At 56.8% G+C, this 24,492-nt stretch overlaps 1 protein-coding gene across 2 annotated transcripts in view; it reads left to right on the top strand.

The window, feature by feature from the left end:
- The first annotated feature begins 248 nt into the window (after positions 1-248).
- Positions 249-24,492, top strand: part of LOC136384597 (dedicator of cytokinesis protein 1) — a 432,442-nt gene continuing 408,198 nt past the window's right edge. For both annotated transcript variants that reach the window (XM_066354964.1, XM_066354963.1), the window contains exon 1: positions 249-434. In XM_066354964.1, coding sequence (XP_066211061.1) covers positions 389-434 — 46 coding nt within the window. In that variant the 5' untranslated portion in view covers positions 249-388. The remainder of the gene's footprint in view (positions 435-24,492) is intronic.

The raw sequence follows: 24,492 nt of genomic DNA, 5'->3' as shown, positions 1-24,492 counted from the left end.
TTGCGGGTGTAACTGGGCCCCGAGTGTGGGGGACAGGGTTGGGGGGCGCGGTGACAGAGCTGAGTGCCCTGGGCCGCGAGCGGGCGGCGGCGCGGGGCTTGGGCGGCCGGGATCCCAGCGCGCGGGCAGGCGGACGGGGCGGTCGCGCTGCCCGGGGCCGTCCCGCCTCTCGCCGGCGCTCCCGGCCTTTCCCATCCGGCCCGCGACGCTCCGCCCGCCCCGTCCCACATGACACCGCCTCCGCCGCAAACTTTTTCCTCCCCATCCTGCCGCGGCTCGAAAGGAATGGAAAATGGCGGCCTAGGCGCCGAGTTTCCTGCCCGACCAGCGGCGGCGGCGGCGGCGGCGGCGGTCCCGGCGGCCCGGGGCGCGGGGCGCGCGCGGCGCCATGACGCGCTGGGTGCCCACCAAGCGCGAGGAGAAATACGGCGTGGGTGAGCACGCGCTGGCCTCGCGCCGCCCGCTCCGACTTCCCCGGGCGCGGCTCTCCCGGCACCCGGCGGGACACGCGGGGCGCGGGCCGGGGCGCCGGGGAACTGGCGGGAGGAAGCGTGTCTGGCCCGCCCGGCCCGGCCCGAGCGCACCCGGACCCCGGCCGCTGCGTACTCCGGAGACCCCGGGCGCACGTTGTCCCCGCGCCCCCGCTAGAGCCGGGAGGGCCGGGCTGGGGACACGCGGGGTTGGAGGCGGGTTGGTCACTCTCTTGGGCGGGCCGACCCCGAACTAACTCACTCGCAGGTCCCCTTCTGTCCCCGGGCCGGAGCCTGCACTTTTGCTGGGCCTGGCCGGGAAGTCCGGGTCATTGTTGGCCGCGCCTTTCAGCGTTTTTGGATGAAGTTGTGTTCGGGGTCTGGGGCTCTGGGAGGGCAGTTCCAAGTGGCGGTGATCAAAGCGAAGAGTGGCACGCTCCCTCGGTGGGAGGTGGTACGCGCGACCCCGGCGGCCCGATCACGAGCCCCCCCCCCCCCCCCCCCCCCCCGTGACTCTGCCCCGGACAGTGTGGGACCCTCGCAGGGACCCTCGCAGGGAAGCGGCGGAGCGCTTGGTGTCTCTGGGCCGGCCGAGATTGGCTCAGGGAGGGCGGGACTTGTTTTGGCGGCCCTGCTACTCTTTGTCATTTCCTGAGGAGAGTAAGGGGAGTGGGTTGCGTGTTTACATTCTGGACCCCAGGACACATTCCAGAGAGCGAGGCTTTCCTCAGTGGCGGAGCAGACCGACCCCAACCCCGGTGTGCGCTGCTGCCCTTCTTTGGGGACTTGTGGCCAGGCCTGCCTGGGTCCTTTCTCTGACCTGCCCACTGGTCCTCAGTCTCACCTAACTCCTTCCTGTTCGGCAACCCCAAGGAGTCTGGCCAGGCGCCTCTGCCTGGCTTGTAAGGCCTTTGTGACCTTGGCCTGGCCTGGCTTCCCTTCTGCCCAAGCTGTGTCCTGCTCAGTCTCCCTGTTCTCCATCTTGGAGCCTTTATAATGTCCGTGTCTTCACCATGCCCTCTGGGACCCTTTGGCTTTAGGAAGCCTCCAGGGTGACTGTAGTCCCCAGGGCTCTCCTTTCTGTGACCCCAATTGCTTATCTCTGCTAGGTGTCAGGGACATGCAGTGGGACCAGTGTGGGCAGTGGCAAGGGGACAGTCCTGAGACAGTCACACTCAGTTTGTTCCCTATGCGGAGCTGGGGGCCCTCCTTACTTCAGGAGCCTTGTGGCTGGGCTCCCCTCCTATGCCTGCTGTGGAGATGCGGAAACTGAGGCTCAGATGGGCCCGAAGGTCAGGCAGAGGGGGGCATCCTAATCTGGGAGCCGAGCTAGTACGCAGCACTCTGTGTGCCCTCTGGGTGGGTGCCCTCGGGGGCGTCTCCTGATAGAAGCAGGCTCGGCTGTCTGGGACAGAGACTGACTGCCTGGGATGGCCCTGGGGGTGGCTGCGGGGACCCTGCTGGGGTGACTTGACTGAGGAGAGAGCCCGGTACAAACCCACAGGGACAGCACCGGGAAAGGAGCCCGGGAGAGGCAGGAGGCAAGCAGAGGAGCAGCTCTGCCCTCTTCCCAGCTCCTGGGAAGGGGGCCTGGGACAGCTCCAGCCTTAGCCCAGGGCTTGCCCTTCCGTCCTGTGTTACTCCCCTGGGACGGGCTCACATTCACACCCACACCACGAGTCAAGTGCTCCATTGGGGCTTGAACTCTGGCCTTGACTCTAGAGCTCAGGTGTTCTCCCCCCCTAGAGCTCAGGTGTCCCCCCCCCCCCATTGTGCTTGTCAGCCAAGAGATCGGGGAGGGGCTTCTCTTTGGGGCACCAAGTTTTCAGACACCTTGATGCCCTTTGGCACTCAGCGTGGCCTGAGTGGACAGCTCTAGAGTAGCTTGATGGTCGTGTCCATAGACTACAGAGAGAAGGCTTGCAGATAGGGGACGAGGGTCCCCTCACTGTAGTGACTTCTGACACTGCAGCTTTGGCTAGTACTTGGGTTGTAAGGAAGCTCTGGGTTGGAAAGTTTACAAAGAAAAGTGTCACGGGTGGTTTCTCCCGGCAGCTCTAGGAAGGCTGTGCATGGCCGTCAGGCAGAGGAGCGGGCTGTTCGCTTAGTTGCACCAGGTGGAGATGAGAGACGGGGAACTGCGTAGAAGCCAGCACAACTGGCTCAGCCTCCAAGGGAGCTTTAAATACCTGGAGTTCCCCGTCGGGGAGGCCCCCAGGCCTGGAACTCCCAATTCTGTGCGGAGCTCAGAGAGGAGGGCGGGGTGCACGCTTGCCGGCCAGTTTGAGCTGGGAGGGTCCCTCTGGTTCTCCAGAGGGGTGCGGACCCGGAAGGTGTTTGTCCTGGGTACAGAGTTGCAGGGACTCAGTCCTGTTGGCAACTGGCTGTTGCAGCCTAAGGGAAAATTACTGGACATCTCCCTTACCAACCATTGTTATTTGGGGGAGCCTGACAACAGGGCTGTGTTGTCCTGGAGGGGCCCTGGTGGCTCTGTGCGTGGGCCACGCTTCCACTCTGGCCACTGGCCCGGCTGCCGCATGGATCACAAGGGGAAGGAAAGTAACGATAGAACTCCCCTTCTCATTTGGAAACATGAATCACAGTCCATTGTTTGCAAGTGCGTGGACTCTGTTGGAAGCATTGTCTGTAGAGGAGACACTTCAGTTATTTATTTATGTTGTGACATAGGAAAGCAGTAAATAGCTGATCTGTTGCTTCCTCAGCAGAGGCAGGAAATGCTGGTGCCCCTGCCCGCCCCTCCCGCCTCCCCAGTCATTCCAGTGGCTGTGCGGGTGAGACTGACCAGCCTTTTCATTTCTCCCCTTGCACGTCAGTCTGGAGGGTCAGTGTATTAACACGTGCATGAATTTTGACCTGGCTGTCACACTAAGACGTTGGGGTGGATGAACTTTGCTGTCAGCCTCCCTGCATCTGGGGAGCCGGCCAGGGGGAGGGGGGGCCTTCTGTCCCAACGTCAATAGAACTGTGTTTTTAGGAATCTCGTTCCTAAGATTGGGTAAAAATATGCAGCCCGTTGTCCTGTCACACTTGAGGCCAGTGTGTGAGGCTGCCTCCGCCCAGATGTCCCTGCCCGCACCCCTGGGACCTGTGAATGTGATGCGGGATGCAGCAGGGGACTCGGCAGGTGTGACTGAGGTTATGACCCTGCCATGTGGAGCTCATCCTGCATCATTCACACGGGCCCCAAAGCAGAGGGCTTCCTCCAACAGCTCACGGAGAGGGGCGCAGGAGAAAGGCGCAGACGCGTCGGAGAGATTCCGAGCCTGGGAAGGGCTCCGCGTAGAGTTGCTGGCCCTGAGATGTAGGGGCCCACTTGCAAGGACCAGGGAGAGGCCCCTAGGAGGAGCCAAGGTGGCCCCTAGCAGCCAGCCAGCAAGGAAATGGGGACCTTGTGTGACAATCACAGCTGGATTCTGCCATCACCCTGGGAACAGATTCAGCCCAGAGCCTCCCCTTCCGAGTCCAGGGCCACTGGTGTCCAGCCGGGAGAACGGAGATCAGAACTGTGGGCGGTTTTAAGCTGCTTGGGTGTGGCTGTTTGTGAGGCAGTGATGGAGAACTCACAGGTGTGTGCAGGGCAGCAACACAAGGAGGAAGGTTTTCTCCTAGCCTTCATGTAGAAGCAGGTGGGACAGCCGCACACCTGAGTGTGCGCCCTCCACTCTGGTCCCTTCCATGCGGGGCTGTCCAACAGACACACAGACACCCTAAACCCGGGCTCTCAATCCTTAAGTGGCCCTTGAGCAAATGACTGATGTTTTCCTAGCTGCAGTTTCCTGGCCTGGGCAGTGGAGCTGAGCCTGCCTGCTGCAGAAACCGGGAGGTTCAGGGCGATGGTGCTGCCATGTAGCAGGGGGCCTCTGAGAGAGCCCAGCGCTCCTTGGCGTGTTGCTTTATTATGATCATTTTTTATTTAATAAAGCAAAGCTTAGGAATGTGAGTGACAAGGGCTTTTTTCTGTTTGAATTTAAGTCACGGGTGCTGAAAGGAGTGCTTTTGTTCATAAGTTGATTTCTTCATGGTGTGTTTTGCCCTGGTGTTTTGGGGGAAGTGGCATTTACCTGGTGTTGTGGAGCGTGATATGTGCCTGTTCGGATTGGCTCTGAGTGGTGACAATTGCTGGGGGTTGTGTAACAGCCAAATAAACTTGGGAGTGTGGGAGTTGCAGAAAGTTCTCTTTGGTTGTCTGGAACTGCAAGCAAGCTGCTACTTTGGGGAAAGAAATTAGATTTGATTGTAAGTAAATAGAAACACAGGCATTTTCATTCGCTGGAGTTGCAGAAAAACTAAATTAGGGCGTATTATATTTCTACAAACCTAATTTTACTTTGGAAATATTTTAAAAATTTAAAATCTATTGTGGTGCTAACGTTGGGCCGAGAATGTCTGGCACCTTGTCAGGCTTGTCTTAGTGGGTGAGTACTTTTCTCTCTTGTTCTCTTGGACCCTGAGGATGCAGGTGGGGGAACCTGGAGGGAGAAAAGGCCACTGTTGAGTCCTTCCCTGGGGGCATCAGAGAAGCCACAGCGGCTGTGTCCCAGGCAGGAGCCTGCTCTCTCTGCTTTCTTCCCCTCCCTCCCTTTCATTTTCCTCCCTCTCATCTTCCCTCCTTCCCTCCCATCTTCCCTTCCTCTCTCTCTCCCATCTCCCTCCCTCCCTCCCTCCCTCCCTCCCATCTTCCCTCCCTCCCTCCCATCTTCCCTCCTTCCCTCCCTCCCATCTCCCTCCTTCCCATCTTCCCTCCTTCCCTCCCATCTTCCCTTCCTCTCTCCCTCCCATCTTCCCTTCCTCTCTCCCTCCCATCTTCCCTTCCTCTCTCCCTCCCATCTTTCCTCCCTCCCTTCCTCCTTCCCTCCCTCCCTTTCATTTTCCTCCCTCCCATCTTCCCTCCTTTCCTCCCATCTTCCCTTCCTCTCTCCCTCCCTCCCATCTTCCCTTCCTCTCTCCCTCCCATCTTCCCTTCCTCTCTCCCTCCCATCTTCCCTTCCTCTCTCCCTCCCATCTTCCCTTCCCTCTCCCTCCCATCTTCCCTCCCTCCCTTCCTCCTTCCCTCCCTCCCTTTCATTTTCCTCCCTCCCATCTTCCCTCCTTTCCTCCCATCTTCCCTTCCTCTCTCCCTCCCTCCCTCCCATCTTCCCTTCCTCTCTCTCTCCCATCTCCCTCCCTCCCTCCCTCCCTCCCTCCCATCTTCCCTCCTTCCCTCCCTCCCATCTTCCCTTCCTCTCTCCCTCCCATCTTCCCTCCCTCCCTCCCTCCCTCCCTCCCTTCCTCCCTCCTTCCCTCCATCTTTCTTTCCTCCCTCTCCCTACCTTCTGATTTGCTTTCCATCTTTCTGAGAGGTGTGCATGGTGTGTCCTTGTGGGTAGGATTTGCAGTTCCCTAATTGCACCCTATCCTGGAAGGATATCTTAGTTTAGTTTGGGAGGTGATTCCCGGGCTACCAGCTGTGAAATTGTCGAGTCTGTTCAGGGAAGGGCCCCAACTCCAGTGTGAAGAGATCAGGGCGTGGAGGCTGGCAGGCAGGTCCCACAGGGGGCATGGAGATCAGCGATGTTTTACAGGAAAGACAGTCACGTTTCACAGTCTTGTTCAGAGTCTGGCGAAGGTCTTCAGAGGGTTAAGCTGGGAGGAGGGCACCCCATAAGGGGTTGGAATTTGGAGTTTTAGCCCTCACATGGTCACCTTTGTTCATGTGACCCAAGCCTAGTTTCCACTTTTTCAAGATGGGATGCTAATGGGGTGCCTGTCTCTGAGGTTGGGCTGATGGGAGGGTCATAGGAACCTGTACCCTAAGGCAGTGTGCATACCAGCATTGTTATGGAAAGACTGGTAGAGTGTTTCTTCTGTCTGCTTTTGTTAATACCAGTAGGAAGTGCTTTCATTCAGTCCAAGAGTCAATCAAGTTTGTGTATTTGCTGCCTTAACAAAGTAACACAGCCTGGGGAGTAAGGGTGGGGCTTGAACAGCAGGAGTTCTTTCTTATTGCTCTGGAGGCTAGAGACCCAAGATCCAGGTGTTGGCAGGTTGGGTTTCTGGGCAGCCTTGGCCTTGACTTATAGGTGGCTGTTCTCACATGGTCTTTCCTGTGTGTGTGTGTGTGTGTGTGTGTGTGTGTGTGTGTGATAAAGACCCTAGTCATAGTAGATTAGGTCCTACCCTGTGCCTTCATTTGCCTAATCACTTAAAAAAAAATAAAATAAAAACTGTTTAATTGGGCATTCATTTCAAGTTGAAAAATTATGGGAAAACTGAGAATTACGAGGAAGCATAGAACATGATCATGGTGAAAAGGGGGCATTTTCTAGTCCTCCAAAACTGTGTCATTGTCGTGGAGACTCGGTCTCAGCCCTCTCCTGTAACAATGGATGAGATGCTACTAAATCAATAGGTGTATCTCTTGGCAACATTTTCTCTACAATGTCACTTCAGTTACTAGAAAAACCTTAATTTTAAATACATCTTATCAAGGCAACAGAGACACACTTTGATTCTAAGCTGTTGGTATTTTTGCTGTTTCAAATAGATTCTTTTCGATGTCTGTGTTCATGTATGTATGTGTGAATGCTAATTGTGTGCTCTGTGCCCATGAGTTGAGAATCCTTTTCGTTGTACAAAAGTATCTTTACTTAGTTGGTTTGTGCTAAAGCTTTCAGAAAATTAGTATTGTTCTACTTTGAATATGTATGACCTTGAGCTGTGGCATACTAAATTAAAACGCTAATATTATGTCTACCAGAAATGTTAACATTTGTTATTAGGTAGTTATCTGCATGGGTGTCAGACAGGATGGCTTGCTATTTAAGAATTCTTGAATTAAAATTTTTTTTTAATTTTAATTTTTTTTTCTTCTTAAATTAAAAAGTTTTTTTTTTTTTAAACTTAGTCACTTGTTAAAAATATGATCTCCAGATATTGTCCCCTTCTGAAATACTGGGATTAGAATTTCAACATTTGTATTTGGGGGACACAAATGAACCCAAAACATGATGATGACCATGGCACAGAACTTTTCCTCTGCGTTCTCACTCTGCCTTCAGAGGCCGCCGTCTGGGTGACGCTTTTCTGCAAGGTGGCGGGTCCCCAGTGCTTTGGGGACGCCTGGGGAATGAGAGGTGAGAGGCGGGAGCCGGCCGGGTAAAACCCACTCCCGTCAAAGAGGCTGATGGGGTCGGAGACGAGGACCCTGGTGGGTATCTCTGCTGAAACCTGCAGATTCCTTGTGATCAGATAGAGACGGGACACTACGATCACGTAGTTGGAAACCCGGACAGGAAGTCGTGCCATTTTTTAGTGTGTTCGTTCACATCGTGAGCTCACTGGGGGAAGGTCCTCCCAGGGGCCAGTCTCAGCAGTGTTGGCTGGCATGTGGGTGGGTGCCCGCCCTGTACACACACAGGCCCTCTCTGTCTTCCAGAGGCAGACGGTTTCACCCTAGACAGATGTCTGTCAGCTTGTGACATTTTATTTGGGGGCTCTGGGGAGAAAAGGGTGGTTTCTCTTAGCATATGGTCTATAGATACCAGAAGGTCATCCTGTTTGAACCTCAGCTCCATCTCCCACCAGCCAGGTGACCTTTGGTGAGTGGTCTCCCCGAAGCCTTCTCCTTTGGGAAATCGGGGATGACACCCGCTTCGCTGGGCGGTTCTGGGGAGGAAGAGAAATGACCTAACACACACGGGGGCCCTGCTCTGTGCTTGAGAACTGTCAGTTTCTTTCCTTCATTCCTGATTTTAAGTAAAAGAACTTGTGTTGCCTGAGGCTGACTCTCTAGTTGAAGAAGTCTCTCCCCAGCCCTGGTCTCCCTTTCGGACTAAACGCCAGGGGAGCCCTGTTGGCTTTGGCAGCCCCTGCTGTTGTGAGGTGAGAGTCCCGATGGGAGAGATGCTCCTGGCTTCCCTAGAATTCTCATGCTCCATCCAGGGTCCCGAAAGGTCAGAGGAAGGCAGGTCTGCGCAGCGTCTGTGGGTAAAGCTCGCATCAGAAGCGTCACCCAGAGTCTTCAGCCTGGGACAAGTGCCGGGAGCCCTCACCGTCTGCTGCTGTCGCTACTTGGCCTCAGGAGTGTGGCGCACAATTGATAAGCCCACTTGAGCCCTTGGACTCAGTTGGATCCGTGAGGCGCACTTTTGGATATAAATGTAATGGTCGTGGCTGCCTTTCCGAAGTAGGGTGGGCCGTTGGAGGGGGTTCACACCCTTCTGCTCACGTTTCTGTGTGCAGAGCTCAGGGCCCCACTCGGACGGAGAGAGGGTGTGCATCTCCTCCGTGTCCTGGTCACGCTGACTGCCGTGGGCCGGGAAAGACTTCCGATGGACCCTTCCTTGCTTAGCACAGCAGGCCTTGAGCACAAGATGCGCGTTCTCACACCTTTCGGCCCCCGGGAGTCACTTGGCAGAACAGATGTCCAGACCCCCGCAGTGACGGGGACACCGAGGATCCTGCTGTGCACATCCCCATGGATGTCAGATGTTCTTCTCTGTGTGCTGAACCCAGAAGGTGTCCCTGGGGGGCGGGGTGGGGGGCTGTGAGCAGTTAGGGAAGCTGTATTCTCAGTGGTGCCTTCAGGTCTGCCTGTCAGTTCCCGTTCTGCTGTCCGGAAGTGTTCACAGCACGCCCCCGACCTCGCTCCTGTGACTGTTGAATTCTTTTTGAGCTCAGGGGGTGGGACACCCAAGCTTGGCTTGGGGGTCAGAAGCCTGGCATCCGGGCCTGGGCGGCACATTTATCTACCGTCCCCAGCCCCGGGCTTCTCACTGGGGGAGTTGGCCAGATCATGCATCCTGGTGTATGCTGATGTATGCAGAAGAGCTTTCTGGAGGTAGTACTTACTCATCCTTCAGTTATGAACACGACTTGTTCTGTTGACATTAACTTGTTAGAAGATGTGGGATTTCTGGTGATGATGTGTGGCAGTGTGAGCCTACCTTTAACTGAAGTTCTGTAATTTTTAGTTTGTTTATTAACAGACAGGTTGTCTCATAATTGATTAACATTGGGAGCAGCTGAGTCTTCTGCATAAGCAGCTGGCGTGGACAGTTGGACCTGCATGTAGAGATGGATTGTGATGAAGGTGTCAGTGGGTCTGGGCTTCCCTGACGCACTCGGTGGTCCTGAGCTGCGTAGAAATTAGAGATAAAGGAAAATTGTGCCTTTAGATAACCCTGCTCCTCCCCTCCTGCTGTCCCTCCCTCCCTCCCTCCCTCCCTCCTGCTGTCCCTCCCTCCCTCCTTCCCTCCCTCCTGCTGTCCCTCCCTCCTTCCTTCCCTCCCTCCTGCTGTCCCTCCCTCCTTCCTTCCCTCCCTCCTGCTGTCCCTCCCTCCTTCCCTCCCTCCTGCTGTCCCTCCCTCCTTCCCTCCCTTCTCCCCCTCCCCTCTACCCTCCCTCCCTCCCTCCTTCCCTCCCTTCTCCCCCTCCCCTCTACCCTCCCTCCCTCCCTCCTTCCTTTTTCCCTCCTTCCCTCCCTTCTTCCCCTCCCTCCCCTCTACCCTCCCTCCCTCCCTCCTTCCCTCCCTTCTTCCCTCCCTCCCCTCTACCCTCCCTCCCTCCCTCCTTCCTTTTTCCTTCCTTCCCTCCCTCCCTCCCTCCCTCCCTCCTTCTTCCTTTTTCCCTCCCTCCCTCCCTCCCTCCCTCCCTCCTTCCTTCTCTTCTACCCTCCCTCCCTCCCTCTCTCCCTCCCTCCCTCCTGATTTGCTCTCCACCCGGGACCACGGGGCTTGTATTCTCGTAGAAGAGGGTCAGCAATCCCTTGGAGCTGAGGTTAGTCTCTGTGTGGAGAGAAAGTGGGTGCCCGTGCGGGGGGGGTGGGGGGCGGCTTGTGTGCCAGACTCCTTCCAGCAGCACCCTGCAGTAAGATGTGGCATCGGCTGTGGCAGGAGAATGGGTGTCCCCACTGTGAGGGAAATGACCCTCAATGAGCCTCATCTTCACACAGGCCCCTGCTTGGCCAGAAGCTGCTCAGTTTGGGGAGCTTCCCCTGGGGGTTCGCAGGGATGTGGGTCTGTTTGATTTTTTTACAGGTTCAGTTTGTGTCTGAGAGTGGGTCTGTCATCCGTCTGGGCTCTGGTGTTTGGATCGGATTTCTCAGACTGTGGTGGCTGCCGGTGGCTTGGGCCCATTAAAATGTCCTTGCAGTCCTGGCCAGATGGTGCCGTTGTTTGGAGCATTGTTCCGAAGCTCAGAGGTTACTGGTTCGATCCCTGGTCAGGGCACATCCAGGGACAGATTGATATTCCTGTCTCTCTCCCCCCCTCTTCCTCTCTCTCTTTAAAAACAACAACAAAAACCAATCAATAAAAAAAAGAGAGGCCCTGGCCGGTTGGCTCAGTGGTAGAGTGTCGGCCTGGCATGCACTCTACCCGGGTAGAGGTCCCGGGTTCAATTCCCGGCCAGGGCACACAGGAGAAGCGCCATCTGCTTCTCCACCCCTCCCCTTCTTCTTCCTCTCTGTCTCTCTCTTCCCCTCCCACAGCCAAGGCTCCATTGGAGCAAAGATGGCCTGGGCGCTGGGGATGGCTCCTTGGCCTCTGCCCCAGGCGCTAGACTGGCTCTGGTCGCGACAGAGCGACTTCCCAGATGGGCAGAGCATCACCCCCTGGTGGGCGTGCCAGGTGGATCCTGGTTGGGCGCATGCGGGAGTCTGTCTGACTGTCTCTCCCCGTTTCCAGCTTCTGAAAAATACAAAAAAAAAAAAAGAAAAAAAAAAAGAAAAATAAGATGTCCTTGCTGACCTTCCTGGCCTCATTTCCTGCCGTGCTCCTGCCCAGCTGGTGCCAGGTCATGGTCATTTCCTCTCTCCTGCCTTAGCCGGTCAGGGTTGGTGCCTCTGCCCCACGCCAGGGCACTGCAGGCTCATCCCCTGGCCCCCGGCCCCTTCCTGAAGAGAACGTTCCTTTGTTTCCACCCCCAGGCTGTGGGGACAAGTGTCTGTGAGATTTGAGGTCCCCATGGGAATGGCCCTGAGTCCCCAGAGCCTGGAAGTCTTGAGGCTGAATGGGATGGCAGAGCGGAGGGAGCCAGGACTGAGGGGACCCGAGGCCTGTTCCCTGGAACTCACAGCACCCTGGGTGCCTTTCCTACTTTCTTTAACCGCGTCCCTAAAGCAGATTCCGTGGGGGAAGGGTGGGGGGCAGGGTGAGTTCTGTCAGTGGCTCACTGCAGGGGGACTGGGGCCCCTCATCCTGAGTCTGCTGAGAGGGGCCCAGCTCTGCCCAGTGGTAGCCCGTGTTGCCCGGGAAGTGTCCCGTCTGAGGCTCCGTGCCTTGTCCCTGTGACTCTTCAATGACACCGCTGCCAAGAAGGAGCTTCCAGTGCAGGCTGCCTGGTAACAGCCCGACCACGTGCTTGGGCCTCTGACCTGCATACTGTTGACACTCTGGACTGGATCGTTTTGGGTCCCGAGAGGCCGTCTGTGCATCGTGAGGTCCTCAGCAGCACCCCTGGCCTCTGCGCACGGGGTTCCAGCAGCAGCCCCTTCCCTCCGGTGTGACGACTCCACGTAGCTCCGGACAGTGCCACGTGCCCCAGGCGCGAGAGCGCTCCCCGCTGACAACCACCCGATGCCAAGTGCTGGTGGTAGTAAGTAGCCTGTAGTTCAGGGGTCCCCAAACTTTTTACACAGGGGGCCAGTTCACTGTCCCTCAGACCGTTGGAGGGCCGGACTATAAAAAAAACTGAACAAATCCCTATGCACACTGCACAAATCTTATTTTAAAGTAAAAAAACAAAACGGGAGCAAATACAATATTTAAAATAAAGAACAAGTAAATTTAAATCAACAAACTGACCAGTATTTCAATGGGAATTATGCTCCTCTCACTGACCACCAATGAAAGAGGTGCCCCTTCCGGAAGTGCGGCAGGGGCCAGATAAATGGACTCGGGGGGCCGCATGCGGCCCGCAGGCCGTAGTTTGGGGACCCCTGCTCTAGTTCATGGGCGGCGCTCCGTCGCTGTCGACTCTGGGTTCTCACCCTGTCATTAGAGGCCAAGTCCTGCCTGTGTATTTGGGAAGAAAAGGGAGAAACCTGCAGGACTTGATTCCTGAAGGGTGAGATTTGGAGGAGAGGATTGGGGGGGGCAGGAAGCCTGGTGGGTGGGGGTGGAGGTGTCTTGGCTGTCTGAAGAGGGTCAGGGACCCGCCCTGTTTCCTTCCCCTTCCTGAGGGGCCGGGTCCTCGGGAAGATGCCCAGAGTCCTGGGGAAAGTCGGGGCCGTCGCCGGTAGGTTGTCTGAGGGACAGCACACGGGGCGGGCTGCTCTGCCCGGAGTCAGAATCCCAGGAACCCCGGCGTTTGCTCTTGGAGTTCTGTTTGCTGGTATCGAGGCAGTTATCAAATTTCCGTTTCTTTCTTTCTTTTTTTTTTTCCTTTCTAAAATAGTAACTTATTTTCTTTCACATAATTGACTTGACCAGGGGCAAATAATGATTTAACAGGAGGGAAACGTGATTATTTGTCTTCTAAACTGCTGTGCTTCCATCAAACTTCCCGAGATTTATTTTCGAGTCCTTCTAACGCCTCGTGTATTCTGCCCGTTTTTCAAAGGCGGGAATGCGTCCTGGCCCTCAGGCATCGGACAGGAGACCAGGTTTCTTCAGATGGTTGTTTTTTTTTTGGGGGGGAGGGTGTTGCTTGGAGGACCAGCCTGGAGAGGCCAAGGGGAGGGAAGGGTGGGGGGAGGAGACTCAGATTGGGGACTCCCATGTGCGCGAGGGACGGGACCAGGCTCAGCGGACCTTGGTGACGCCTGGTGGCATTTTCATCCCCGGGCTCAGAGGCACTCGGTCCTGCGTGTTCGGGCAGGTCATGGCGACTTTGCCTGTGCCCTTCTGTCTGATACACAAATGACCTTCCGCCCACCTGGCTTTCCTCCTGCTCAGCGCCACGTGTAAGCCGGAAAGAGCCCTTCACGCACTCAGGGCTTGGGGAGAGAGTGTGCGCCTTACCCGCCGTGTCCCTGCTACACGGAGGGGCCGGAGGACAAGGGCCGGGCTGCGTTCCTGCCTCCGTTCCCTGCACCCGGTGTGGTCCCTGGCACGCCTTGCTGAACGAAGGCCGAGGGGCAGGGAGGTTTCATCACGGGGCGGTATTAGGGAGTCCCTGCTGCTGGGCAGTCACACCCCTGGATTGGTGGCCCTACCGGGGCTCGTGGTGGAGTCAGCTTAGGAATCCAGTGGGCGATGCGGTTCAATGGTTTTAAAGCTCCCCACCCCTGACCGTGGTGCGCCCCCTAAAGAGGGGTTTTGTCTTGAGTTAATGTGGATGGGTGGATGGTCCCAGGTGGCATTCGTATTTGGTGATATCGGCGGGCCAGGCCTTTTGACCACACACCCCTGTTTCTGTGATGTTACCGTCCCTAGAATTTCTGCCGTATCTTCCTGCTCCTCTCAACCTTGATAGAATACTACTTCTTGGGTCCCTTTGAGTGTAACATTCTGCTACGTTGCTTTCTTAGTCGGGTGTTGGCGTAGCTGACCACGGGGACTTCCTTAGCAGGTGGGAGAGGAGGAGACCAGGGTTTGAGAGGGGACAGAGTGGTGTGTGTCCGGTGCCTGCCCCTGGTGGTGGTGGGACCCCTGGGAACCTCTGACACCGTTTGAGGCAGCTGTCACTTGTGAAAGGATGGTCTTACCTGCCCCAGAAGGTGGTGGTGATAAAAAGCCAGTGACATTGCAGTAGACCATGTGCACTGAAGTACTTTGTAAAGCGTTGGAAATCTAAAAAATACAGTTAAGAAGAGGCACAGGCAGCCCAGCCTGCCCTGTCGTGGCACAGAGGAGAGAGTCTCAGCCTGGAAAGCTGAGGTCACTGGTTCGAATACACAAAATGCGGCATGTCCACACCATGAAATATTATTCAGCTGTAAGAACGAACGCGGCCTGACATGCGCTACCACGCGATGGACCGTAAGGGTGTCATGTTAGTGAAGGCAGCCGGGCACCAAGGGCGTGTCTCTTATGATTCTCTTTATGTGAAATGCCCAGAATGGGCACATCCACTCACAAGAAGCAGGTTGGTGTTTGCTAGGGCCCCGGGGGAGGGCAGAGTGACTGCTTTATGGGTGTGGGCTTTCCTTTGGGGGGGGTGATGAAAATATCTTAGAACTGGATAGAGTCGCTGGTTGCGCAATGTTGCGAGTCCACGAAGTGCTACTGAATGGTACACTTGAAAACAGTTTCTTTTTAATCTGAGTCTTATCTCAATTTAAGAAGCTGGTGAAAACCTTTCTTATCTTATGGGCAGGACAAGCCACACTGTGGCTCTGTGGGGCCTGTGGGCACTCTGGTTTGCAGAAGCCTGGCTTAGTGTCTTAGGGTCTCTAAACTTTAGAACCAGGGCTGTGACTTTCGTAACACTACTCTGTGCTAATTGAGAAAAGCATGCGAGCAGTGAGTGGCTCTCTTCCAGGGAGGACGTCTCCTGTGCAGGTGTGGGGGTTCTGTGGGAGCAAGGGTCCTGTAGAGAGACGCCTGGGGCGGCGGAGGAGGGGCAGTGTGCTCAGCAGTGCGCACGGAGGGCGGAGGTCTGGAGGGGGGCCAGTGACTTGTGGGAACTGAGGGGATGTCCACGAAGGCAGCAAAGGAGCTCCCGGGGTCAGGGCGTCACACCCTAGCAAGCGAGTGGCTGACGCGCAGGAGGGAAGGGGCCCGGAGGAGGGGAGGGTGGGAGCTTCCGCTCTGTCTCCCTGGCGCGCTGCGCCCGGGCTTTCTGTCGTGATGCATGGCAGCGCTGTGCCCAGGGCTGGAGGCTGGGCCCTGCCCCCAGGGGCCTCTGCGGCGCTGGCAGCCGGACTTGTACATTTGCCCACTGTTATTAAGTCTCCAACTCCCAATTTACCGGAAAGTAAGGAGAATCGGGCCTCCTTCCTCCCGTTTGTAAGCGTTATTTCCCACAATTGCTGTGTGCCTGCATTGCCCTGGGTGTGAAGGGTTGATCTGTGGAGTCTAGACTGGTTTTACAGTTAAGTGTTTAATCAGGTCACCTTTTAGAAGCTGGGCTGTGGGCATTAATCTGGCGAGGCATGTTCATTTGTCTTGTTTGAGGATAGTGTCTCCGTCCCGAAGGTCTGCGGGGGCGGGGGTGGGGGGGTTGTGCTGACCAGGGACCGACAGCGTCTGGGGAGGCAGGGGGTGGGGGGGATTGTGCTGACCAGGGACCGACAGCGTCTGGGGAGGCACAGGGCCTGGAGTCTCCCGCGTTTGGATCTGTTGGGCACAGAGGAGCATCCGTGCACGTTGATTGCGTCAGAATTGATTCTGGAACTCGTTGTCAGGTCCAGTTATGGACTAGATGGTCATTGGCCTGGACCCCAGAGGGGTTAGGGATGGTCTGCAGTCACACTGAACTGGGGGTGTGCCCTGGCCATCCTGGGGCAGGTTTTGTTATACTTACAATCAGCGCCACCCTCTGTGCTGTGGTCTACTCCTCTGTGAGCCGGGGTTCATGCTCGTGGCTATCCCTTCAGGCTGTCCCAGGCTCGAAGTCCACCCCCAGGTCATGTGGTTTCTTACTGGACTTGTTCTCAAGAGTCTAGTGGGGAAAGTGGATGGTCCAGGGTGACCGTTGCTTAGAGGTGGGGGTCCAAAGTGCTTGTTCTTGACCCAAGAAAGGGTCTTGGCTCTGCTGTGGGTGGTGGGCTGTTTGGGAGGCTTCCCCGAGGGGGCTCCTGGTGGGTCTGGAGGGTGCTGAGGTCAGGCCCGGTGACACAGAACAGCAGCAGCGGGTTCTTCCATCGGGACATCTGTGGCAAGCTCTGGTCTGTTCAATCTGAGCTCCCCTCACCCTTGGCTGGCTGGGCTGACCGTTACCACTCCTAATGCCAGGGAACAGCTGTTTGGATTTTACTAGAGCCGCAGTGGGTATGACTGGACCTGGGGAGATCATCACCCTTAATCCTGGCAGTTGTACCCGCTGAAGCAACCAACCAGGGACTCAAGGGGCAGGCTGCAGCAGCTTCAGAGATAAGACAGGCAAGAACGGTGACCACAGCCCTGGAAGGTCCAGTGACCCAGGAATCGGATGTGGGCAGTGTCCTCCCTGGTGACCCCGGAGGGAAGGACAGCAGTGTGTTTCCACGGGAAGCTTCCCGTGGGCTCCGACAGGGAGAGACACCACTTACCAGGAGAGCCAAGTTCATGGCCTTCAGGTTGTCCCTGGGCTCCTGGAGAGCAAGGGCGGTGGGGAGGTTCGGAGGAGAGAAGACGGGAGGACCCACGGCTGATCCCGTGGCGAATGGAAGCCTGTCCCCGCGCAGCGGTGGGACCTGGTCCGGGGGCACCAGAGGACGAGTGAGGCCCCGGGGCCGGCTGGAGGAGCCCGTGCTCTGGGGGACCGGGAAGGAGGCCGGCTGGAGGAGCCCGTGCTCTGCGGGACCGGGAAGGAGGCCGGCTGGAGGAGCCCGTGCTCTGCGGGACCGGGAAGGAGGCCGGCTGGAGGAGCCCGTGCTCTGCGGGACCGGGAAGGAGGCCGGCTGGAGGAGCCCGCCCGTGCTCTGCGGGACCGGGAAGGAGGCCGGCTGGAGGAGCCCGGGCTCTGCGGGACCGGGAAGGGGGCCGGCTGGAGGAGCCCGTGCTCTGCGGGACCGGGAAGGGGGCCGGCTGGAGGAGCCCGTGCTCTGCGGGACCGGGAAGGAGGCCGGCTGGAGGAGCCCGTGCTCTGCGGGACCGGGAAGGAGGCCGGCTGGAGGAGCCCGTGCTCTGCGGGATCAGGACACTCTTCGGATGAGGAAGAGGGGCACCGTCCCCTGGGGTACCAGGGACCTCTCCGTGGAGGACAGTGATGGCTTTGGCTTCGGATGGCCAGAGCTGTGGAAGGCCAGGGACAGGGGCTTGGAAAGGAGGCACTGAGCGCGGGCCGACCTTGGGGGCTGCCCACTCTGCCAGGTGCTTGTCTGCTGGTGCCCGCCTCCCACAGTTGGGATGGATTATGGGGGCGGGAGTGTCAAGTGTGTAGCACTTGCAGGTATGTTGAGATGACACAGTGACTTTATTTGGGTGGCAAGCTGGTATGGCTGATAAAATGGTTCATGTTAACACTGGGAGGCGCTAGACGCCGGCACCTGCAGCAGACATCACAGGGCTGACGGCGTCCCTGCGCAGTGAGGGCATTCCTGTTAAGGGGTGCCAGGCCACCCTTGTACTGTGTGTCAGAGGGGCAAGGGAGAGGCAGGGCCCGGGTCAGAACCAGCTGCGCTCCCTGGTGTCCCGTGGGACAGGGTTGCTTCCTGCGTATTCTACATTGAAGGCGTCAATGGTGGAAGATTATGTGATAATTCTGTGAAGATCTTTGACCTTCTGGGTTTTGCATGTGGCGTTTGCCAAGGGCTGCGTGTCCTGGCGCTGGCCGAGGGCTGGAATCGAAGGATGGAGGAGGCTCCCTTGTGCCTGGGGCGCTCTGTGCTGGCCAGGGTGGGAGGCGGAAAGGCAGGGGAACGAGCAATGTCATCCACCTGTGAGTGATGTCCTTGTTCACCCCGCTCCCCTGTGAGACCCGTGTTTGCGGGAGGTGGCAGCCTTGAAGCTCCAGGACATGGGCGCCCCAGCCCTGGTCCAGATACGGGAAGAGGAAGTTATTTCCTCTTAACTTGAGCCAGGTTTTGTGTGTAGCATTTCCATTGTCTTTGAGCCCTCGTCCAATTTAATGTTTCATTGCCCCCAAACCACAAAATACCACACCTGGAACTTGCCCTGTCACGAGCACTTCTGATAATGGAGCAGCGTCCGAGTCGGAAGTCGGAGGGGTGGCATCTGTGTGGCATACGTGGACCCTTGGCGGTGACCTTGAGCAGACAGCACATGGACTCATGATGGCTCAGTGACAGAGACCCGGCTTCTGAGAGAAGCCAGGCGCCCACGCGACTTCCTTTCTCCTGATTGTCGCACGCCGTGGTTGGCTCCAAGCCTGATAAATACGGAGAATGCCTGAAGATGAGTTTTAACTTTATCTTGAAAAAAAAAAAAAAAATTGCCATGACCTGATGTGGAGCAGCACATTGGAATGAGACCGGGCAGCGACTTCCAATCCAGCCACACTGTGCGTGTCTGGGTTTTGTTCCTGCCCCCGAGATGGTGCCACCTTGATCTCCTTCCCTATGATGGTGCCACCTTGATCTCCTTCCCTGTCTGCTCTCAGTGGAGGATGGGCTGGCTTGGTCTGTGGCTCGATAGCATGGATGGCCTCTGGAAGTGACAGGGTTTCAGTTCTTACATAGTCTTAAACTATTTATTTAATTTTTTATTTTTCAATTACAGTTGGCACTCATTAGCATGTCCGTTTTATGGGTATAGCATAGCAATTTTGCTGGTATAGTTTTTTTTGTTTTTTTTGTCAGAGAGAGGGACAGATAGGGACAGACAAGATAGGAAGGGAGAGAGATGGGAAACATCAGTTCTTTGTTGAAGCTCCTTAGTTGTTCATTGATTGATTTCTCATATATGCCTTGACCCGGGGGGCTACAGTAGACCGAGTGACCCCTTGCTCGAGCCAGCGACCTCGGCCTCAAGCTGGTGAACCTTGCTCAAACCCGATGAGCCCGCGCTCAAGCTGGTGACCTTGGGATCTCGAACCTGGGTCCTCCGCGTCCCAGTCCGACGCTCTATCCACTGTGCCACCGCCTGGTCAAGCATCACTGGTATGGTTTTGCCTTGTCTCTGGTGGAGCCCTTGTAGGTGTAGGGCAGCGATAAGGGGGCAGCGATAAGGGTGCTATGCTTGGGAGACGTTTCCTTGGAAACGCGGGCTGTGACATCGTTGCTGTGTAGTAGAAAAGCCTCAGCTGGGATGTCGCTGATTTGCACGTGGAGTTTTTCTACTTCCGAACGCTGTGCGGTTGAAGAGTAGTCATCCTGCTAGTGCATTTCATTGGCTTCTGATGAGCGACCGTGTGTGGTTTGAGTGCGGACGGGGCTTGTGTGTGGTGGGCTGTGCAGCCCCTGGGGGGCCGGAGCTCCCTCTCTGGTCCATCGCTGTGTCCTGGAGGGATGCTGGCCGCCTTACAGGTGACGCACCTGCCCAGGGGATGTGGAGTGGAGGCCGGTTCTTTATAAAGGGCTTGTAGGGCTCTGCCAGGCTGACCTGGCTTCTGCTGCTGCCCCTGGCACGCCTGGCCGTTGCTTTTGGCCAGCTAGCCAGGCTGAGCCGCAGCCTGGCAGCTTTGGGAAGGCGAGCGTGTCCTGTTCCGTGAACCTGGAGTGCACCTGCCTCCCCTGCACCTTCTCCTTCTTTCCACCCTCTCCACTCTTCTCTCTGCCTAACTGCTCTCTGCCCTTCCAGGGGGTGGGAAGCCACCCTGGCCACTTGCCTCCAGTTGGATAAGTTGTCCCTATGATGTGCTGTCCGCAGCATTCTGTGTGCGCGAGTCTGAGGGTGCAGACAGTGCTGCGGCCAGCTGGATATTGGACCAGGTCCACCGTCAAACTAGAAACCCCCCTGAGGACGGGTCACCTCTGCCCGCCCAGCTTTACATCCCGGGGGTCCAGTGCCTTGCTCGCACGGGGCTGGCTGATACGTAGTTCTCGAACAGAGGAGGCGGCTGGCGTGTTAAAATTCCCAAACCGTTGGATGGTTTGTAGAACGTTTGAAGTTGAGGCCGTTCTAGAAAGACTTGGCAGACCTCTCCGGCTGGAGGCCAGGAAGTAGATGATTTTAGCTTTCAGCCTCTCTTGCAACGACTCATTGCGGCCACAGAGGAGCTGTCCTCGGGGCAGGAGCTGCGTGGCGCTCCAGCGACACTTTATTTAAGGACACCAGAATTCAGTTCTGTATAATTTTTTGCGAGTCAGGAGATACTTTGGCGCTCCCCCTCCCCCAACTATTTAAAGATGTCACAACTCTTTTTGAGCGGGGGTTTGCAGACTCTGGTCTCTGTGCTTACCCTCCGCAGCGATGACATTCGAAGGCTTTGCCGACGAGGGCAGGGGCTCCCATTCAGAAAGATCCGGAGAAAATAATAAACAACGGCTTTATTTGGGTCCGTTGCCCTCTGGGGTGTCATGCCAAGGCTGGCCTCAGCACAAGCCCTGGTGGGGCAGTGATTCTAGGGGGACACAGACTGGAGGAGACACAAGAGAGGGAGGAACTGGGCCCTGAGTTACGCTTTCTCCCAAATGCCTTCCTGTTGAGCGTCCCCCTCCGGTGATACTCTGCCTCCCGTTTGGACGTGGTCCTTGTGTTCTTGGTGACCGCCACGAAACGGACCCGGTGAATTCAGCACGTTTGTGGGAGTGGTGCCCGGACTCGGGGGCATTTGAGGACTCGGCGAGTTGCCTTGCCTCCTGACTCTGGTTGAATTGGTAGGGGGTTGACCGAGAATGACCTGGAGCGAGCCGTCCTCGGAGGAGGAGAGCCGGGCCTCCGCTGTGCTTATTGTTTTCAAACCAGGGTGAGTTTCCAAATTAGATGGCCCGGGAAGTCTGGGGCCTCTCCCACACCGTGTAGTGTTTCCACAGCACCTATTTCAGTAAAACCAACTCTTTTCTCCCAACCACACACATTGGCAGCTTTCACCGTTGGCCGGGGGCTCGGGCCATCAGTGTATCCAGGACAATTTGCATGCTACTGAGGAGAGCGGGAGCTGCGATGGCCCACAGTCATTGTCTCTGTCTCATCGGGAAATCCAACAGTGCCTGTTGAGTTATGGCGACTGTGTTTCGTGGCTCCGTGAGCACACTGCGATCGTTCTTTCCCCGGGGGATTCAGTGGGACTGTGACACTCCAGATGCGAGAGAAAGCGAACAGATGGCTAAAACAACCGAAGTCATTACCAGCCGTCCACGTCTCCATCGCAGTGTTTCCGGGACCTGCTGGTCTGGGGTGACCGGCTGGGGTCCTTGTCTGGAGGGCTCTTCCTCATGATAGCGCTTGATGGGTTTGTGTGCTTTGTGATGTCACCAGGGGACCTTTCCAGCAGTTTGGCCTCCCAGAAGCTCTTTGGGGCTTCCTGGTGTCATTGGTATCTAGTGGACAGAGAGGCAGGGAGAGTTGATGGCGGGCACTCTGTTGTTAGGGAAGGAGGTGCTAGCCCATGTGAGGGAGCCCCACAAGGAGACTGAGGAAGGGGATTGCACGTTGTGGACAGACCGCCTGGGCCGATGTCCTGGTGAACGTTTTCCTTTCAGGGTCCTAGTTTTGCTTCTCCTCACCCTGTGAAACCCACACACGGAACAGAATCCATCAACCCGACAATAACGGCAGCAAAACTTGGCAGATTCAGAGTTAAATCGAGTTTCTGGGTTTTACGTGTCTGGATGAGGTCTCATCACTTTTCTTGGTAATTTTTCTCAACCAGCCTGTTGTGGGTGGGGTGCTAAGAGGTCAAAATCCTGCCCCAGCCAGTTGGCTCAGCTGTAGAGCATTGGCCTGGCGTTTAGCAGTCTCTCCCGGGTTTGATTCCCGGCCAGGGCACACAGGAGAAGCACCCATCTGCTTCTCCACCCCTCCCCCATTTCTCTCTCTCTCTCTCTCTCTCTCTCCCTCTCCTGCAGCTATGCTTGAATGGTTTGTGCAGGTTGGCCCCAGGCGCTGGAGATGGCTCCATGGCCTTCGCCTCACACACTGGAATAGCTCAGTTGCTGAGTAACAGAGCAGTGGCCCCAGATGGGCAGAGCATCCCCTGCCTGGTAGGGGGTTTGCTGTGTGGATCCAGGTCGGGGTACATGTGGTATGTGGGAGTCTGTCTCTGCCTCCCCATCTCTCACTTAATAATAAAAAAAAGAGTTAAAATCCCAAGGTGAAGATACTGCAGGCAGTGGTTCTGTGGGTATCTCTTAAGGCCCTTTGGCTTCGTGTGCTGGCTGTGGTGCTGAGCCCCCTGGGGGGGCGTGTGCAGGGTCAGGAGGGTGTGTGCTGGCTGTGGTGCTGAGCCCCCTGGGGGGCGTGTGCAGGGTCAGGAGGGTGTGTGCTGGCTGTGGTGCTGAGCCCCCTGGGGGGGCGTGTGCAGGGTCAGGAGGGTGTGTGCTGGCTGTGGTGCTGAGCCCCCGGGGGGGGCGTGTGCAGGGTCAGGAGGGTGTGTGCTGGCTGTGGTGCTGAGCCCCCTGGGGGGGGGGTGTGCAGGGTCAGGAGGGTGTGTGCTGGCTGTGGTGCTGAGCCCCTGGGGGGGGCGTGTGCAGGGTCAGGAGGGTGTGTGCTGGCTGTGGTGCTGAGCCCCCTGGGGGGGCGTGTGCAGGGTCAGGAGGGTGTGTGCTGGCTGTGGTGCTGAGCCCCCTGGGGGGGGTGTGCAGGGTCAGGAGGGTGTGTGCTGGCTGTGGTGCTGAGCCCCCTGGGGGGGCGTGTGCAGGGTCAGGAGGGTGTGTGCTGGCTGTGGTGCTGAGCCCCCTGGGGGGGGTGTGCAGGGTCAGGAGGGTGTGTGCTGGCTGTGGTGCTGAGCCCCCTGGGGGGCGTGTGCAGGGTCAGGAGGGTGTGTGCTGGCTGTGGTGCTGAGCCCCCTGGGGGGGGTGTGCAGGGTCAGGAGGGTGTGTGCTGGCTGTGGTGCTGAGCCCCCTGGGGGGGCGTGTGCAGGGTCAGGAGGGTGTGTGCTGGCCCCTGTGAGGTTTGCTCCTGGTCCTTGTGCTCGCTGCATCCCCAGCCACAGGCACAGGGGGAGGTGGGCTGAGCCCCTTTCTCAGCTTGTTTTCAGTGTACGGCAGATGCCTTTGGGAGCAGACTGCCTGACGTGCCTGTGGACATAAATCTTGAGAGACCTCCGAGCCTCAGGCTGGAAGAGTAATGGCCAACTCTGCTTCTTCTGCCTGATTTGCAGTAAGTTGCCTTAATGGACTGAGCCAGCCTCCAGGGGTCAGCGCCTCTGGGGACCTGGGGCGTCTGCTGAAGTGGGTATCACCCTGCTTGTTTTTTCCTGTAAATACACTTAGCATCGCACACATTCATTAGGAAGGTAGCCGCGATCTCGTGGGACGCTTATAACGGGGAGCTGGGGGACAGGCGGGGACTCCTCTGGCCAGGCACTTACTTACAAGGTGTGACTTTTCCAGGAAATGCACAGATGACTTGTTTCGCAGCCCTCTGTGTTGATGCTGGGGTTTTCACGAGCTCTGTCGATTTTAATTACTCCTGTTCCTAAAACACACTGATCTCTCCTTTTCCACTTTGAAGTGGTCATTAGAAACAAACAGAAGGTTTAAGATCTCTTTTGAAGCTGACTGCTTTACTTGCTCTGAAGGGCTCGTGTGTGTGTGTGCGTGCGTGTGTGTGTGTGTGATCAGCAGCACAGACACAACACAGACTGCCAGGGATCAAATACCAGCTCCGTCACTTACCAGCTGGGTGACCTTCAGCAAGTCAACCTCTGGCTGCCTCAGTTTCTTTGTCTGTCAAACGGAGATAATAAGAGTGTTCCTGGCAATGTGGGTGAGTTAGCATGCACAGGCACCTGCTAAGTTATTTTAAGTTTGCAACCATTCATGGATTTGGGTTAAATTCATAACATTCGGTCAGTATTGACCAGGTGCCTGCAGAATGCCAGTCACTGGGCTAGGCTCAAGGAGTCAATATGGTCAATGCTAGGAGAGAGGAAAGGACAATCAAGGAAGGCTTCCTGGAAGAAGTGACCTTTCGTAAGTGATTTGAAGAATAGGTGTGAGTTAGTGAGATGAAGAAGGGCAGGCAGGAGTAGCCTCAAGGTACCTGAAGGCCCAGGGGCACAGAGAGTGATTGGGGCTTTGAAGTTCGATCTATATCGTTCTGAGGGTGGGAGGAGTTCACAGTGATGTACAGGATGATGGGGCAGGAGAGCGAAGGTGTTTCTCCTTCAGCCTCCCTGAGGACTGACTTTGTCTGCAGAGCAGTGAGTGGTCACTGAAAGGGTTAAAGCTGGAGGGGACCTTGGTCAGGTTGTGTTGTAGAAAAGGTCCCATGAGCAGCGGTGTGGAGGGCAGGAAGGAGGAAGGAGGAAGGAGCGGAGGTGGGGGATTCGGAGGCAGCAGTCCAGGGGGGACGTGGTGGCCTGGACAGGGGTGCTGGCAGTCGGGGCTGGGAGAAGTGGGTGGGTCTGAGGAACGGGAGAGGGATAAATG

The sequence above is a fragment of the Saccopteryx leptura genome, chromosome 13, assembly GCF_036850995.1.
Source record: "Saccopteryx leptura isolate mSacLep1 chromosome 13, mSacLep1_pri_phased_curated, whole genome shotgun sequence".
NCBI classification, from domain to species: domain Eukaryota; kingdom Metazoa; phylum Chordata; class Mammalia; order Chiroptera; family Emballonuridae; genus Saccopteryx; species Saccopteryx leptura.
The sequence above is the reverse complement of the archived record's forward strand: the minus strand, read 5'-3'. Positions and strand labels throughout refer to the sequence as shown.